Raw genomic sequence first — 16969 nt, forward strand, 5'->3', positions numbered from 1 at the left:
GGCGGATAAGAAAGGTCGAGGGGGGGTAAAAACAAGGGTCTCGTAATCGAGTGCTGAAGCTGATTGTCTCTTTTGCTTTTGGGGGTAGTATTCGACTGGCAACGCTCAGGTTGCACTAGGGTCACAGCATGACCTGCTTGCAAGAACGAAGAACAAATACCGAGACCACACAGAACTGCAAGAAAGAACCGACAGAGAAGAAGCGAGGTGGTTTATGGAGAAGAAACAGACTGGGGTGATGGAATTGCGCGCAACCGATCGCGGGCTCCAGTGGAGGCTTTCCTTGAGCGGCACTAACCTATTGGAGCTTAGCGGGCGTCAATCGGAATTTTGATTGTCCGAAATGTATTGAGATTTCATTGATTACGGTATCACTTGTCATCGATAGGCGGCAAATCGGTCAATGGCAGGCAGCACATTGGTCATGCGCGGTATTGTGCGATAGGTCAATTTCAGTCCGCCTTCGTCATCGCCCGCCATTGCCGGCAGAAAAACATGATGGCATTAACTGAACAAGTGAATAGTGTGAATAATACGAGTCATGAATGGGGGTGAATGGCCTAAATGAAGCTACAGCCTATTGACTATTGTGCAGCTATCCTTCTGCATCAGCCTACATAACGAGGCACCGTCTTGATGGTAAGAGGCATCTCTCGCTTGTCAAGCCTCGGAAAGGGGCGGAGGGCGAGGGCTGCCCAACAATGCCTTCGTGAGTGGCCTCTATTTAGCATCTCGTTAAACGCATTTAAGCCAAGTTCTCCTCTTGTACTTTTCCTAGTGTCCTTGTTCTTATCAGCACTAGGAATATAATGAACACAATGTGTGCATACACAAAGCTACCTAATATTCCAGCATCTCAATACTCGTTATGTAGCTACCAAATCTATAGACGTCTTTCAGCAATAACTATGGAAAGGGCCTCGAACAGGCATGACATTCTCGATCATGAATTGACACCCCATATAAACGCCTTTGGCAACCCCACTGCCTACCTAGCAGATAGGGAAAGGAGACAGGGGCAAAAGTAAAGAAAAACTAGGTCTCCAAACTCAAGACGAGTTCCACAATGAGGGCAGAGAGAGGGAGGGAGGGAATGGGGGAAAGTCCTGAGATTATGGAACCTGCGGCTTGCTGCTATCATTATTTTCTGGTTTTTCATCCTTCATATCTTGCCTGTTCACCGAGGCACTCCAGCCACCCAATCCAAACCCCAGATACGCCTGTCCATGGAAAATGATAATGACCTCGTGATGGCACGGTACGAAAGTATTTAGCGATTAGAGAGCGGAGAACACAAACAGCTACAGTCAAATTAGCAATGTGAAGCATGGGTCAGAGACAGGAAACTCACGTTGTTTGTCGCCGCAATTGCAATGCTGTCTTCGAATGGATGCCAGCTCATGTGCAAGATCTTCTTGTTGAAGTCGATCTGGTCGGCATCGGTCTCCTTCTTCATGCGACTTCCGGGGCCTGCAGGGCTACCGGATCGCGATCCGGCCTTCTTTCCGTTACCCTTGCTCATAGGCGTTGGTACACCAACCTTCTTTGCCTTGAATGCCGACTTGTCAGCCTGCAGCACAATCTCTGTATCCTTTTGTTCTTCTGTGGGGTAGATCATGAAGTTGTTGTTGTAGCTGCCGGTCATAACATTCTCCGCGTCGCCAGAAAAGACTACCTCGAACTTGTCGAAGATGCTATCATTCTCGTACGTATCGCAAAGACGGGGTCGTAGGTGCTCGTGGATAGGAATGGTCTTGACTGGCTGGCGTTCCATGTTGACATCCCAAATCTTTACTGTCAAGTAGTCTCTTGACACGATGTACCGCCCGTCGTTGGAGAATCGCACATCGGAGATGGAGGAAATAATCTCAGAGAAGAAGGAACGAGATGAAGCATCCTCTTCTTGTTCGAACACTATACGAGATGGTCAGTATAGCAATCAAACACAATACAACAATCACCCAATAACACATACACTTGGAATGTTCGTCGCACAGGGCCCGTTGTCGCATATCGGCAAGCTTGATTGTGCCCTTGGAGCTGGCATACATGAACCAATTGCAGCTGACTGGGTGGAACTCGGCTGCTGTGATGACCTCAGTAAGCTCCTCCATATTCGCTGGCTTGATATCCACAATGTTGAAGCTCTGATCCTGGATGTTGAGGTTCCATAGGTTCACACGGAGGTCGTCACTGCTGATAAAGGTTTCACCATCGCTGTTAACAGAGATGCTATTTATATGATACGCGTGGGCATTGGCGTATGTTCTCCGCGGCACAGCGGCAACCACTGTGTCATGGTGTGTCAGACGAGGCAGCTTAAGCGCAGAGGGGTCCTTGAAAGAAACGCGGGGTGCGCGAGCCATGCCCCCACCTCCAACGGGGTTTGCAGGAGTGAGTTCATTCGATAAGTTGTTCTCTGCGACCACTTTCAGGGACTTGTCGAACACCTTCCAAAGTTTTATTGTCTTGTCGTTTGTGGAGAGGAGGAAGTGGGATGCATTCTGTCGTCGGCACCATTTTATCTTGTTGATCTTCTCTTCGATCTCTAGCGACTTGAGATAATCGAACTCCGGCTCGTGTGACTGGAACTCGGTGTGAAACTTATATTCGCAGGTTTTTTTCTGTGTTATGCAGTCATTAGCTCAGGCAAGCGGGCGTCAAAAAAAAAAAAAAAAAAAACTTAAAAATGAGCAGGGGAGTAGCTACCGTCTCATTTCGCTCGAATAGTACCACTCGTCCTCCCTTGTCACCAGTCGCCAAATAGTTACCGGTATGATCAAATTCGACGGTCGAGATGATGTCCGCTGGAGAGCGCGTGTCAGTCGATGCACTCTGTGGAAATGGACCAGGTTCGGCCGAGGGGTGCGAGGGATGTTGGCAATTACCTTCTGTAATATCTTCTACATCGCCTTTATCGCCGAAGCATCTGAAAGTAAGTTAGCTGCCAGCTCAATGACTGTATGTGGTGACGTTGCATCGACCACTTGAATTCGCACAAGGAAAATTGAAAAAGCATAAAAGCAACGAGATCTCAAAGGATGTATCAGCCGACTTACTGTGTGAACTTCCAGGTAGGTGTGCCTGGATCTCTGTCTACCATTTTCTCGTTCTAGCTGGCCCTTGAGCGCGACAAGGGCGAGGACCAAGATAGGAAGGACGGAAAGGCGGGATGGCAAATGCCTCCGAAAGCTCTAGTGTCAAGGCAAAGAATCACTAGTGAAACAACGTAGGCGCGATAGCCGACACGAAAGAAATTCGGTCGGATGGAAATCACGATTGCAGAAAGCGGAAATGGAGAGAACAGTCGGTCACCAGAGTTGGTGTGCGAGGGGTTTCGAGAACGGATGGCGGTAAGGCGAAAAGAGGGGCAGGTGAGGAGGGGGGACAGCTACAATCCAAGTCGGAAAGGAGAGCTGATAGCTATGGAAGCGCTGTTGCCGGATGAGATGGCAACTGAGCTGATGGCCGATGGAACACAGTGAACGTGCTTGTTATGAGTGGGCCCGCAGCAAAAGAGCTTGAGAGGGGATAAGAGAAAAGTTTCTATGTGGAAGAGAAGCGCCCGTTAGAAAGAGAGTCCGGAAATCCAAAACTTGGTGAGGGGTGGGATGGTTGCGTACTGGGGTCTGGGCGATGAGGAAAGACAAGGAAAAGAGTTGCGAGGTGAAGTTGAGTTGAGGCGGTGGTGGGGAGAGTTACGGAGATACCCTGAGGTGACTCTGCTCCGTCAATATGAACGCCCAGCGAGTGATGTGATTTGAGAACGGTAGGCACAGAAGGGAAAATTGAAAACTACAGAAATGAGATTGAATCTGCTCGACTAATTCGGGTCGGGCACCTGAAAAGACGCTGACATCAACACTGCCAGCAACTGTAACATGGCCCCTCCCCCGGCCTTGCAACCCGTATACAACCGACCACGGAGGTTGAGGTTAGAAAACGTAGAATCTTGCGATATCGTCTAGCCTTTTGCTTCATGGGTTGAGAGACCACTATTTTGTACCCTTCTCAAGTGTCTCATCATCTATACCGTCCATGCCGGGAGCTGTATCATGCACGCCTCTGTCGTCATCCTTGAGGCCCAAGCAAGTCCCCCAGAATTTTAAGCATTGGCGTATCTTAGGTGAATTGATTGATCTGTCAGGGGAGCAAAGAACTGAGGGCAATTGGAGCTGTTTATTTGGTTTTTTCATCCGGTTTGTTCCTGCGTGTGGAAGCTTCATTGGAGAGTATAACGACAGAAGTATATATCAGACTCAACCCCCCCCAGTCCAAGCGTTATTTGCTCCCCAAAGGAGCCAATTTCTCGAAATCGACCTGCACTTACCAATCTACCTTTCTAGACCACAGAAACAAACCAAAAAAAATACCCTAATACTCCAACATCCAATCCCATTTCTTCCCATCCAATTCAACACTATCCAACGTGGCTCGACCTTCACATGCTTCCCCGGCCCAAGGGCATAACCAAACCCGAACATCAACCCGACAACAGCTCACCCCCAACGCCCAATCCCAAACCTCAACTTCGACCCAAACCCCCTAGGACCTCGCACCGTCTAACCCCAAAAGCCCAATCCATACCCAAACCATGACCGACAAGAACATGCGGGGCAATCCCAACCCCAATCCCAACCCCGAAACCCAAAGCTCCAACCCATCAACCTCAACCACACCCTCAACCCCCTCGCAGCAACCCCCACAACCCTCCCTAGCAAGCCGCATCCAAAGCTCCGCCGCCGGCCTAGCAAAAAGCGCCTTCCAACCCAGCACCGACACCGCCTCCACCCTAGCATCCAGCACGAGCAGCAAACCCGCCGGCCCATCCTCAAACCCCCTCCACGCCGCAAGGGATCTCTCAACCCCATCCACCGCCACCGCACATGGAGGACCAAGCGCGGCACCGCAAACCTTCCGCGAACCCACCCAGGGCGGAATCGCCCTCCCCGCCCTAACAGAAGACGAGTTCCAGGAACACGCCGACAACAAATTGTTACAAGCAACGACACTGGCGCAAACCGACCAACCACTGCACTCAGACCTCCAAACGCAAACCGGACCGTGGAAAGGAAAAGCCCGCCAAGATCCCACGCAACTGCAATTCGAAACCGCGTGGCAGCGCGAAGCGCCCACCCAAACACAACCCTCTCTCGATCCCACGGACGGCGCAGCCGTCATCGCCCTGCTCTCCGACGCAACCTTCGACCCTAACTTCGAAGACCCGACCGCCGTCCCAGACACAGAGTTAGACATCGCCGCGGCCCCGGCACCGCTCTCTGCGAGCGAGCGGGAAGCGCTCGATTCCTTCCGCAAGGGACTGGGGATGGTCGAGGAGAGCGCGACGCCTCGGCTAACGCATGCGAGCCTGGTGCCGGATATAGACACGTTCCTGAGTCAGGAGGGGTATGGGGCGGGTACGGCTACGGGTACGGCGCCGACTATCCTGCGGGATGATGTGCTGATGCGGCTGGCTGGGGCGAGTGATTGGGTTGGGGTGCAGGAGAGGTATCATGATGAAGTTTGGGGGTTTTTGCAGCCTGTGCTTGAGGCGGCGAGGGAGGAGATTGAGGGGAAGGGGGAGGGGATTGGGGAGAATGAGGATGGGCCGGCTGTTAGGCGATTGAAGATGATTTTGATGCATATGAAGGGGTGAGTTGGGGGTTTAGAGGTTTGGTGATATACCCTGATTGTGTTATAGATATTAAGATGCTATACCCATAATTATGAGGTTGGATATGTAATTTCTACTGCTGAAATGGTGAGAGATATACTATATTAGATAGCGAGAAAGGAGAAGACGATTGTCAGATTGGTAGAGGTGAGGCACACTGGGTATAAACAGGTCGATTATGCTGGCACCGAATCTACCTCGGCAATAATCGGCGACCACCTGGGCAGGTTGACGGCACAACGGCCACATACGAACATCCCAGACTAAGAACAGAGAAACCAACCTAAGAACTATTAATCTACTCTTACTTGACTTAGCCACACCCAATCTATGCAATCTACGTTCTATACCAAATTCATGATTTCAGATATATTCCAGAATAAGTTAAGATATGTATGTTACATTCGAAAAGTCGACCCAACCGGGACTCTAGATCCCAAATCATGTCAGGCGTGCATAAACCAAGCACGAAAAGAAAAAAGAGATGAAACGGGGGTATGGAAGATCACACGCTGGAGGATCTTATTTCATCGGAGGAGTCGTCAAGAGAAGAGGCATGAAGGCGGGGAGAAACAAGGGTATATGCGATAACCTTTTACAGCTCCAGGCTGGGGGTCTGGCCCTTGACACGGCCAATCACGATGTGGCCAGCATACTTGGGGATGACCTCGTCGTCGTGGAGCATAGCGAACTCCTCGGTTGCGTCACGGCCCATGAAGTTGAACAGAGCGTTGGCGCCGCCGGGGTGCTCCTCGGTCCAGTTTGTGACATCCAGAACAACGCCCTTGACGACGATCCAGAGATCCTCCTTGGTGTTGTGCTTGGCGATTTCCTCCATGGTGTACTCGGTCTCGGGGATCTTGAAGGCGGCGGGATCAGGCTTGGCGGCGGTCTCCTCAGCGGCGGGGGCAGCGGCCGGGGCGGCGAGGGCGGGCAGGCTTCCGCCGGCGGCGGCACCGCTCCACTCGACAGAGATCTTGCCGGGGGTGGAGGGGTCGATGTGGAGAGAGATCTGGCCAAGACGCTGGGAAGCAGCGGAGCCGTTGTTGATCACCTTCTGGAAGAGGTGCTGGGAGGCGGAATCGCCAGCAACGCGGCCGTAGACGACACAGCCGAGCAGGGAGGAACCACCGAGACGGTTGGCGCCGTGGACACCACCAGCCAACTCACCGCAGGCATAGAGGCCTTCGAAGGGCTTCTGTTCGCTGTTGAGAACCTGGGCGTGCTCGTTGATCTCGATACCACCCATGGTGAAGTGGAGGACGGGCTCCATGAGAGAAACGTGGAACTCATCGTCGAGCTTGAAGGGCATGTTGTGGAAGAAGCGCTTGTTCCAGGGGTCCTTCTTCTTGCCATCGGCGATGAGGTTGTACTCGTCGAAGGTCTTCTTGAGGGCAGCCTCGCCGCAGCCAATCTCGGCCACGAGCTCGGCACCGGTCATCTTCTTCATCAGACCACGGCCGGAGTAGTGGCGAGTGTGGAAGTCCAGAACATTGGAGGCCTTGCTGTTGAGGACGAGGCGGATGGGCCACTTGCCCTTCTCCTTCTCCTCCCACATCTTGCCGGACACGTAATCACGGTGACCGAGCTCATCGGAGAAGCGCTGACCGTCCGAGTTGAGGAGAAGACCACCCTCACCACGGAGAGCCTCGGCAGCCAGGAACTTGAACTTGGCCTGAGGATCCTTGGGGTCGACGAGACCAGTGGGGTGGACCTGAACCTTGTCCATGTCGATGCCGTTGGCACCGATGGCCATCAGCATCTTCTGACCATCACCAGTAGCGTGGGTGCCGTTGGTGGAGGACAGGTTGTAGGTGTCAGGACGGTGTTGCTTGAGGAGAGAGGTCTCGGTGAAGTCAGCGGCGTAACCACCGGTAGCGAGGACAACAACGCCATCGATGGACTTCTGCTCGCCGTTGACTGAGTAGGTGACACCAGTAACATTGTTACCGGACTTGTTGACAGCAGTGACGTTGGCCTTCTTGATGATCTGGACACGACCGGGCTCCTTCTCGGCGAGTTCTTCCAATCGCTGCATCAGGGCGTAGGTGATGGCCATACCGGGGAACTTGGCATCGTGGCCACGGTGTGTTCGGGGGTGAGTGTGGCCTCCAAGACGAGAGACGAGGGTGAGGTCGAGGTTGAAGACATCCTGCAGCCACTCGACGGCCGAGGCGGACTTATAGGTCAGGACCTTGATAAGGTCGGGACGGGCCTTGTCACGAGCGGACTTGAGGGTATCCTCGTAGAACTGCTTGACACTGTCCTGGATGCCCAGATCGGTCTGGGTGCGGGTGAGGGCACCGTTGATACCGGATGTGGCCTTGGTAGAGTTACCACCGAAGAAGGCCTGCTTATCCAAAACGACGACATTGCCACCGTTGAGATAAACGGTGTGGGCGGCGCTGAGGCCGGAGACTGGGAAGGGTTAGCTGGGCAGTTGGGAATGCGGGGAGAAAGGGATCCTTACGGCCACCACCGACCACAATTACTTGAGGTGCTGCCATTATGTGATGTGTAGAGGCAAAGGGGGAGAAGTTAGATGATGGAGAAAAGAAAAGGAGAGAAAGAGGGTCTTAAAGGGGAATCCGGGGCAAGTCCAGGTCAGAAGCCGACGTTCTATCGGCCGAGGCACAATGAGCGTGGGGAAAGTGGACGGGGTACCCGCTGTAATACTAATTGGCCAACGCTGGTTTGTCTTTCAGTTACTCCGTACAGGATCTGGGGAAGCAGAAAGGGGATCACATGCGATATATTTAAGTAACAGACAGATATAGCCTAGAATCATGTTACGTGCATTTTCACATGTCATCTGCGCATTCCAGTCCCTTCAGGGCTGGAGGTCCCTGAGGGGGAAACAGGCAGAGCTGAACTCGGAAAGTACAACGGAAATTACGGAAAACATACGGAATCTGCATACTCACGGTGTTTTTGAGACCGGTACTGTGAATTCCGGTTTCCTCGGTCTTGACAGAACACACTGTGAACCTCGGAATAAGACACCTGGGTAATCACGGTCCGAAATTACCGAGTCGGTAGTGGCATGATGACAACGTACTACAACATATGTTAGAGAATGAGACATTCCAGCTGTTGATTCCGATTTTATCTGTTCACTGACAGATGTACTTCGCAGACGGAGTACTCCATACACAATACTCCGTACACAATATGGATTCGATAAGTCACTCCAACAGGAACATCACGCGCAGAGAAACAGGTAAAAGCAGTCGCCGGCTGAAGAATGTGAGGCCTCTGATTGGCTGCAGAAACGGGGTGGATCTAATCCGGGGACGGGAATTGCCTCAGTGGGCCGGATGATCTCATCGCTCCACGGCCCGTGTTTTGCGACGGCGCTTGCTTAACATATCATCTCGTGCGGAAGCTTCACGATCACCACAGGTCTGTTTTCTTCCCTATCCTCCTTGGCCTCGATCCTCGCGTTGGTCTAGGCAAATCCCCATACGGGCGCTCGGGTCAACAGCAACCGAGGTAAGTACCTACTGACCGTATGTATGTAGGTACAACATACGCGGAGAATTCAAGCACTGATGAAAAGGCTGTCGAAGTTGGTACATCTTGCACGAGATGGGAGATATAGCACCGAAATGGACGTGAAATAGCTTCATGCCTCGCTGGGTATAGTGAATGTAACATAATCTAACAAGGTGGAGGAAGGCCGTGGGGGCTAATCCAAAATACCAAATCAAAACGCCGAGGCCAGGGGAAGAACAAATCATAATGCTCAATCCATCCAAGTTACACTTTTCGTCACCAAAAACTCATTCAAGCCCTCATCGGTGTTAAATCGCCCCCAGCCACTATTCTTCACACCGCCATGAGGAAGAGCAGGCTCATCGTGGATCGTCATGCTATTAATATGAACCGCCCTAAAAACGCGTCAGCATATCAAATCCACCGGTCCACCGATCCACTGATGCGAAATCGGAACATGAAAATTGGGGAAGTTGGGTCTGGAACATCCAACTTACCCAGATTGAATCCGTCTGGCCATCGCCAAGCCCTTCCGCAGATCCTCCGTGAACACTGACGCCGAGAGCCCGTATCCACTGCTATTAGCGAGACGGATCGCCTCGTCATCGCTGTCAAATGGCATACACGCCGCAACTGAGGCGAAGGACTCCTCTTGCCATAGTGCCATATCCTCTTTAACTCCGCCCAACACAGCGGGCGCCATGCGCACCCCGGAATCGGTGGGCACGCTGTCCGCAGACCCAGAAATGAAATGGGCACCTGCTGAGATGGCGCTGGCAATGAGAGCTTCGACGCGAGTCTTCGAGGCAGTGTTGACTAGCGTTGGGGGCAAGGCTGAGGCTGCGGCGCCAGCTGCAAGGGCCTTTTGCAGAGCTTCCGTGAAGGCTGAGAGGATCGAGGTGTGAACGAGAATGCGATCGGTTGCCATACAGATCTGGCCGGACTAGATGCAGAAAGATGAGAGTGAGCAATTGGGTTCCGAAAAAACCAGTATGGAATACGGAGGTTCAACTTGCGCCACGCGCAGTATAGCAAACTCACATTCAAGAAAGCACCAGCCAAAACGCCATTTACGGCAGTCTGCAAATTAGCATCCGCACACACGATCGAGCTGTTCTTCCCACCCAGCTCCATCAGACAGGGCTTGAGATTTTGACCACAGGCGCGCGCGATCTTCCGACCCACAACCGTGCTACCAGTGAAATTAATCTTGCGCACAGCCTCATGCTCAATCATGGTATTCACAATCTCAGGAGCATCCTGCGGCGCGCAGTGAATGATATTCAGACACCCAGCGGGAAGACCGGCATCTTCGAACGCACGGCCGATAGCCCAGTAGCAGCGTGGGGTGAGGTCAGACGACTTAAGGATCGTAGTGTTACCAGCGGCGAGGGCGCAAGCCGCAGAGCGAATACCGAATACGTAGGGAGCATTCCTATGAAAATATCAATTAGCATTGCGATTGTACAGAAAATAAAAACAAATTTCCCAGCAGAACCGCGGGATCTGAAAACCAAGGTTCGGACCTACCACGGGACGATTCCCAGAATCACACCCATAGCCTCTTTAAAGACCATTGCACTCTGGCCCTCCATCTCGACGACTGGCACGCTGCCACAGATCGAGGTGATGCGACTTGCGACCTCGCGGAGCATACGCACTGCAAGCGGGACGACGAACCCCGCAGAGGCGCCGACGTCCGCGCCCATCTCTTGACGCATGTACTCGGCATTGGTCTCGAGACGCGCCTCGAGAAGGTCGGCAGCCTTGAGAAGGATGTCGCGTCTCACTGTTGGTTTTGTCTGCGACCAGGAGGGGAAGGCGGCGTCGGCGGCTTCGACGGCGCGGATTGCATCTTCGGGTGTGGCGGCGGAGGCGTTCCAGATGGTTGTGTTAGTGTAGGGGCTTGTTACAGGGAATGTTTTAGGCGTTGTTTCTTCACGGCCGTTTATTAGCAGGGGCACTGTGAACCCAGTGTCGGGTTGGGTCGTCATGGTGAGATGTGAGATGTGGGAGGTGGGTTAGTGAGTAGCAGGTATACGGCGTGGGATGTACGTAGGTACAATATGAGGGGAACATAGAGGGGAATTAATTGAACCTCGGGCTAAAGTGTGCTTTACTCTACTCCGTACGGAATATACGGAATACTCCATATTCCCTCTCGGTTCCACTGACAATTGAATTTGTCGAATTCAGGATCGCCTTCTGAAGGACGATCTTTACCAGGAATCATGCGAAAGCCCTACGATCTGTCGCACTATTCCGCGCTACGCGACGACTATTTGAGTGTCTCAAGTCCAATTTTGCCGTTCTGTGCTTTCCACGGTTCATGCGGGCTAGATTTTCAAGGCACGATCCCTCGGAGGTTATTGGGCAATTAAGATTCGTACATGTCTCAACTTTGGCGGCCAGTTGCACAAAAAATTGGCTCGTTTAGGGGGATGCCCGGGCAATGATCGGCAGAGTGATGAGGTCGATCAAAGGCCGTATTCAAAATGCCCCACTGTGTGCAATTGGGCTTGGAAGAGGGGCCTTTAACCGTTTATCTGAAGCGCCCCCACGCGTGCTCCGGCAGAGTCGTGCTCTACAAGGTATACTTCTGTATCGGGATGTGTTCCCAGTAGCGTGTCGACCCTGGTTTAACTCTACTTGGCATTTAATAGCGCAGCTCGTCCCACACTATTGGAGATCTGCATGTCACTCGGTTAACCGTTAAGAGCATTGGGAAGCGCCGGGAGAATTGCTGAACCACGGATCAGCCCATGGTGGCGTGCGGGTGGCTTTTCCCGTGACACATTCTGTGCTTCTGGAGGGTTATACTGTCATGTATAACATAATTGATAGAGCAAGGAATATATGTTGCAGTCCACTATGAAGTACATGCACTTCGCACAGATACAAAGCACAGGGCATGTGTTAATGCAGTGTCGGCAATAGTCGATGCGGGCTTCTCATCCTTCTGAGAGTGTGCATGAACCAGTCGGATCTAGCTCGTATCAGATGGCGATCGTAGGTATATCCTTCCTAATACAGCATTGAATTTTCAGCTCCACCCCAAGCCACTCTGCAGGATCCACTGGCCTATTGTGTGAGCGTGAGAAAGCATGTGTAATTCCGGGTGTAACCTTCAAGGTCCTCTGTGCTGTAGACAATAAGCAAGGTGGTGCTTTAAACTGTTTGACGACCTAGAATATACAGAAACCGAAAGAGCCGGGGAGTCAACCTCTGACTTGTTAATCTACTCCGTACACTCCTCTCTGTGCACTTTTGCAACGAGACGGAGTATAGAGTATTCCGATCGTGTCATTCCACGTGGCTCAAGGCTCGCATCTCGCGCACAAACCAGGTGCCTTATCCGGACAGCGATCGGCCACGAGGGGCTGGATATGAGTGGGTTGAGTAGTGGAATATTGAATTTTGAGCCGGTTTAGGGTACCACGGCTCTGGTTGGATCTCAATATTCACGTCCCTGTCTTATATCGGTGGGTGCCCCGAAGTATTGTTTCCCACTCATTCGTTTTTTGTCTGCTATTTCTGTTCTATTGCACCCCCACATTCCTTTGGAGATTACAATTATATTACATGTTGAGAAGTACGCTGCATAGCCATGGAGCCTAGCAGAAAAGGTTGGCACATGATTGAGATTGTTTCGGTCTTGGTCTTTCTGTGCCTAGTCTCGGTGGCGCTACGAGTCATTGCTCGCATTCGGAGGAGAGTCGGGTTCGATGTCGATGATTATCTGAGTATTGTGTCCATGGTGCTACTCATTGGCATGTTGGCCGAGCTGGTTCTCTGTGAGTATTTGTTCTTCTCATTGGCAACGACATCCAATGCCTAGGTACTAACTGCCATCATAGGGTGTACGATTGGAGGCAATGGAGCTCACATTGCAGATCTTTCTGCGCACACCATCAAGAACTATTGGAAGGTAGATGCCCAGCAGCCTCAGTCTTCAATAACCCTATCCTAACACCATCCAGATCTTCCTCGCCAACCAATTTACATACTTCGTCCTCTGCCCCTGCATCAAGATCTCGATCATCTGCTTCTATCGACGCATCTTCGCAACCCCAAAATTCCAATGGGTCAGCTTCGGCTTAAACTGCTTGATTGCCGCCTGGGCTACAGGAATCTTCCTCGCATGCGCGGGGCAATGTCGACCCCTACGGGCCTACTGGGACCACAGCGTTGAGGGGAAATGCTTCAATGCACAAGAATTCATCATCGTCAACCAAGCCTTCAATGTACTAATGGACTTCGTCATCCTCCTACTTCCAGTCCCAATGATCTGGAACCTTCACCGCGCCTGGCAAGACAAGCTCGCGCTGAATGGTGTATTCGCCCTCGGTGCGTTCGTCTGTTTCGCCAGTATCTACCGCATCATCGCGCTCTTCTGGATCAACCCGACAGACCCAACATTCACCGTCTACCAGGCGACTCTGTGGACGCACATCGAGCCCGCCGTTGGCTTGATCTGCTCTAATCTGCCGGTCATCCGTGGCCTGTTCCCCGCCCTCAAGCTCAAGAGCTCCCGAAATGGAACCGGGCCTGGGTATATCAATACCGACTACACGAATTCTTTGTTTTTGTCGAAGTCTAGTCCCCGCTCGCCGGATCTCGAGTACATCAAGATGTACAATGCGCAGATTGAGAGTAAAGCGCCCGGTTATCTCGGTGATGATCTCCATCCGCGGAATATCAATGTTCAAACGGATATTTCCATCCTCCCGAGCAATGATTCGACTGCTAAGCTGAACACTTGAGACAGTGTGTTGTCGATTGATGATGTTATGATATGATGATATTTTGTCCTGAAACGGGATTGGATCCAACGGGGCTGTCTTCGAGGGAAAGACTATAAGCCTATAAAGTCTATTGAGCTCATGCCCAATGCTCACGGTCAACCAGGGTCTAGAAATACTTTTCCCGACCAAGTACATGGTGCCAGACTCAAAACGTGGCAAAAAGACCCAATATCTCTCCCAGAGACTCATCTCGGCCATCGCTGCACGCAGCTAAGGCCAAGACCAAACCGACCTACTGGATTCTATCAGAGAGATCGAAAAGAGACACGGCCTCCCACACAGCCGGCATACTAATGTGCCATGCCAACAATCCCATTTATCCACCTCCTACTTTGTACATTCTTACCTCCATTTTATGTTCATAGAACCACGACTTGCCACGGCAGTTGCGTACCCTCCCCATCTTTGCCACATTTCATTCGTGATATTGATATGTTGACTTACAAGTGATTTGCCTATTTACACAACAACGCTCTTTGGCTTTGTCCATACCATGCTATATACATCTCATGTACTATTCTTATATTAGAGTAGCTGTACTGTCATCGGTCCTTTTGGCCTTGGGATGAAGTTGGAAGGTTGTATCCTATATTAAATTGAGCAACATTCTTTCTATTTGATCAATTTACTTGACGGTGATTCACACCTTGCTTCATAACAGCCAGTTCTAACGCCATGGATATCTTTACTCAGCAGGTTTTAATGATATACAAGTCACCAAGATCAACAAAATGAGCTTGACTTTTAGCTCTCAGACTGGCTAAACGGATATACAAAAGTAATTAGGCATCAATTCGTAGCTATTTCATCAAATGAGGCACGGAGACAAAGTAGAGTTTCAATGCACCATCTGGCTCGTAGCAAATTCCTTTAGTCAAGAGTTAGCAATGTGAGAAAAGCACGCTTTCACAAGCAAAGGCCAGTACATACCGGGAACTGATCAGAGATACTAGCCGCAACACGCTCCACATCCTCCGCAAGATCCTGCACACCAAGATCCCACTGCCTCAACTTAGTTCCATTTGAAGTACCCGCAGAGGAGCCTCCGATAATCTCAGCATCAAAAGAGATAATCCCGTCAATTTGATCTATACGGCCACGCAGACGTTTCTGCTCAACCATACGCGCCGCATAGGCCTCTGCCTTTTCGCCAGCAGACAAATCACCGGAGGCCTGCAGACCCAGAATCAAGCCCAGGGCATCGACATGGATATTCTCATATAATTTACTCGCTGCAACGAGGTTGTGCTCGATAACCGCTTTATCGAGGACGGTCGTGCCATCCGAAGTGAGAGCAAGCTGGTGCGGGGCGAGCTTCTTCGCGAACGCAGAGACTTCCTCGGAAGTCAGGAGTCTGTCGAGGAACATCTTCTCCAAGATGGCGAATTCTTCGACAGAGGGCGTGCGATCGTCTTTGTACAGACGGGCAAGCGAGCGGGAGCGCTGTGGGCCTGCGGGCGCGAGGACAGCGCAGCGAATAGCCGCGGACAGCGCTGTAAGACGGTCTTCTTCGTCGACGCCCGGCGCTAGACTCACGTTGAAGTACTCCTGGGCGGCGTCCAGGAAGCGGCGACGGGCGTCGAGGATGCGGGCCTGGGAGAGCTGGAAATACAGCTTTGCATCGTGATCTTCGATTTTAGAGGGCAGATTCTTAATCCGGTTGAGGAAGGCTTCGGCGTTGGTGGTGTCGTCGTCTTCGAGGTAGTAGCGCACGATGCGGATCCAGAGACGGGCTTTGGCGGCGTCCGAGACTAGTCGTTGCGAACTATCGATGTGGATGCCCTGAAGGGCGCGCGCTGCGGCGGTGTATTCCTCTTGAGATTCGTAGGCGTCGGCGAGGATCTCGCGGATCTGAGAGTCTTGTTCTTCGACCGAGGCGGAGCGTGTTTGGAGGAGGGTGATGGCGTGTTGGCCGACTTTGATTTTTGTTTCTGGGGTGAGGGTTTGGAGGACTGTGATGAATATATCGAGGAGGGGGCGGGCGGCGACAATGCTCACTTCCTCGCTGAGGATTGAGTCGAGGAAGTAGACTAGGTCTTGTGCGAGTTCGTGACCGGTTGAGGTTGTTACCATGTCATTGAGCAGTTCTTTGTATTGTTGTAGCTTTGTTGCTTGATGTGTGTTGGATTCGATGGCCGCTAGGGCATTGGTTATCTTTTGGGAGGCCATGCTGGTCAACAGGAAGTTTGAGGAAATAGTGGTAGAGCGGATTGTGTTGGATGTGGAGTGGTGATGGGGGGAAGAGTGATTTGGAGCCCAGATACTCTTATCGATAAGAGCTGGATCTTGTTCCATCAACAGAGCGGAGTCTTCATGACATCGAAGTACGCAATATGACTCTTCTGATGAGGTTTAGCCCAACCAGATCACTTTTCATGTTTTGAGGCTGCAATTGCCGTTGGGGTCCATCCCGTACCTGGGCTTCCAATGTTTTCATTTATTGGACTACACAACTGCATGGGCATATATATGTACCTAGGCACCTATACTTGCGAAAGTCACTCCAGTCAGCCATTAATAGAACTCCATAGAGTGATTTTTGCTCTCCATCTTACAGAAGAATTATCGCTCTAGCTCATACCTGATACTCTGGTGATAGAGACGGCAATTCCGCAGATCACAATAGGTGTGCCCGAATATACCGTTCAAATGCGTAGATTGGGAGGAAATGGAACGGTCATTGAGGGACCCAGTTCAAGCTCAACTCGGGATTTTATAGATCCAGAGACTCCTTCAGTCCAAGAACTGCATGAGTACCCGACCAGTCTGGAATTCTCGCTCACCATCCTGACCACAAGCTCTTCGGTTGCTCCCATTGGATTGGACACGGACATTGTCGCTACCGCTGTCCCTACGTGTCTATTCGGATGCCATGATCTTATCTGAGATTAAACACTCCGAACATCTACTACTTCTCGACGTGGCAGTAGGTACAACCGATGATTTCCACGTCGTTGCCGGTGGGCTGGTACTCTTCTGTATTCTAGCTCTGTTC

General features: G+C 51.6%; 7 protein-coding genes across 7 annotated transcripts; 2 read left to right on the plus strand and 5 right to left on the minus strand.

Moving 5' to 3' along the window:
* Positions 1 to 121: 121 nt before the first annotated feature.
* Positions 122 to 480, minus strand: N7457_006281 (uncharacterized protein; the record flags this gene model as incomplete). The annotated part of the gene is made up of 2 exons (XM_057177325.1): positions 122 to 298; positions 418 to 480. 2 exons carry the CDS (start codon positions 478 to 480, stop codon positions 122 to 124), a joined length of 240 nt encoding a protein of 79 aa, XP_057031627.1.
* A 797-nt stretch (positions 481 to 1277) lies between these two features.
* N7457_006282 (protein phosphatase 2A regulatory subunit CDC55) lies at positions 1278 to 3103 on the minus strand (the record flags this gene model as incomplete). Its single annotated transcript, XM_057177326.1, has 5 exons — positions 1278 to 1301; positions 1352 to 1914; positions 1976 to 2624; positions 2710 to 2929; positions 3060 to 3103. The coding sequence occupies 5 exons, from the start codon at positions 3101 to 3103 to the stop codon at positions 1278 to 1280; spliced, it is 1500 nt and encodes a 499-aa protein (XP_057031628.1).
* Positions 3104 to 4594: 1491 nt separating this feature from the next.
* Positions 4595 to 5656, plus strand: N7457_006283 (uncharacterized protein; the record flags this gene model as incomplete). Its single annotated transcript, XM_057177327.1, has 1 exon — positions 4595 to 5656. One exon carries the CDS (start codon positions 4595 to 4597, stop codon positions 5654 to 5656), a length of 1062 nt encoding a protein of 353 aa, XP_057031629.1.
* A 613-nt stretch (positions 5657 to 6269) lies between these two features.
* Positions 6270 to 8181, minus strand: osm1 (putative fumarate reductase Osm1; the record flags this gene model as incomplete). Its single annotated transcript, XM_057177328.1, has 2 exons — positions 6270 to 8092; positions 8145 to 8181. The coding sequence occupies 2 exons, from the start codon at positions 8179 to 8181 to the stop codon at positions 6270 to 6272; spliced, it is 1860 nt and encodes a 619-aa protein (XP_057031630.1).
* A 1238-nt stretch (positions 8182 to 9419) lies between these two features.
* On the minus strand, positions 9420 to 11163 carry N7457_006285 (aldehyde dehydrogenase; the record flags this gene model as incomplete). Its single annotated transcript, XM_057177329.1, has 4 exons — positions 9420 to 9564; positions 9667 to 10112; positions 10211 to 10604; positions 10700 to 11163. 4 exons carry the CDS (start codon positions 11161 to 11163, stop codon positions 9420 to 9422), a joined length of 1449 nt encoding a protein of 482 aa, XP_057031631.1.
* Positions 11164 to 12776: 1613 nt separating this feature from the next.
* N7457_006286 (uncharacterized protein) lies at positions 12777 to 13932 on the plus strand (the record flags this gene model as incomplete). The annotated part of the gene is made up of 3 exons (XM_057177330.1): positions 12777 to 12963; positions 13027 to 13097; positions 13150 to 13932. 3 exons carry the CDS (start codon positions 12777 to 12779, stop codon positions 13930 to 13932), a joined length of 1041 nt encoding a protein of 346 aa, XP_057031632.1.
* An 880-nt stretch (positions 13933 to 14812) lies between these two features.
* Positions 14813 to 16143, minus strand: N7457_006287 (PCI domain-containing protein; the record flags this gene model as incomplete). Its single annotated transcript, XM_057177331.1, has 2 exons — positions 14813 to 14842; positions 14905 to 16143. 2 exons carry the CDS (start codon positions 16141 to 16143, stop codon positions 14813 to 14815), a joined length of 1269 nt encoding a protein of 422 aa, XP_057031633.1.
* Between the last annotated feature and the right edge of the window lie 826 nt (positions 16144 to 16969).

This window comes from Penicillium paradoxum, assembly GCF_028828445.1.
Source record: "Penicillium paradoxum strain IBT 22861 chromosome Unknown utg000005l_segment0_segment0, whole genome shotgun sequence".
NCBI lineage: Eukaryota > Fungi > Ascomycota > Eurotiomycetes > Eurotiales > Aspergillaceae > Penicillium > Penicillium paradoxum.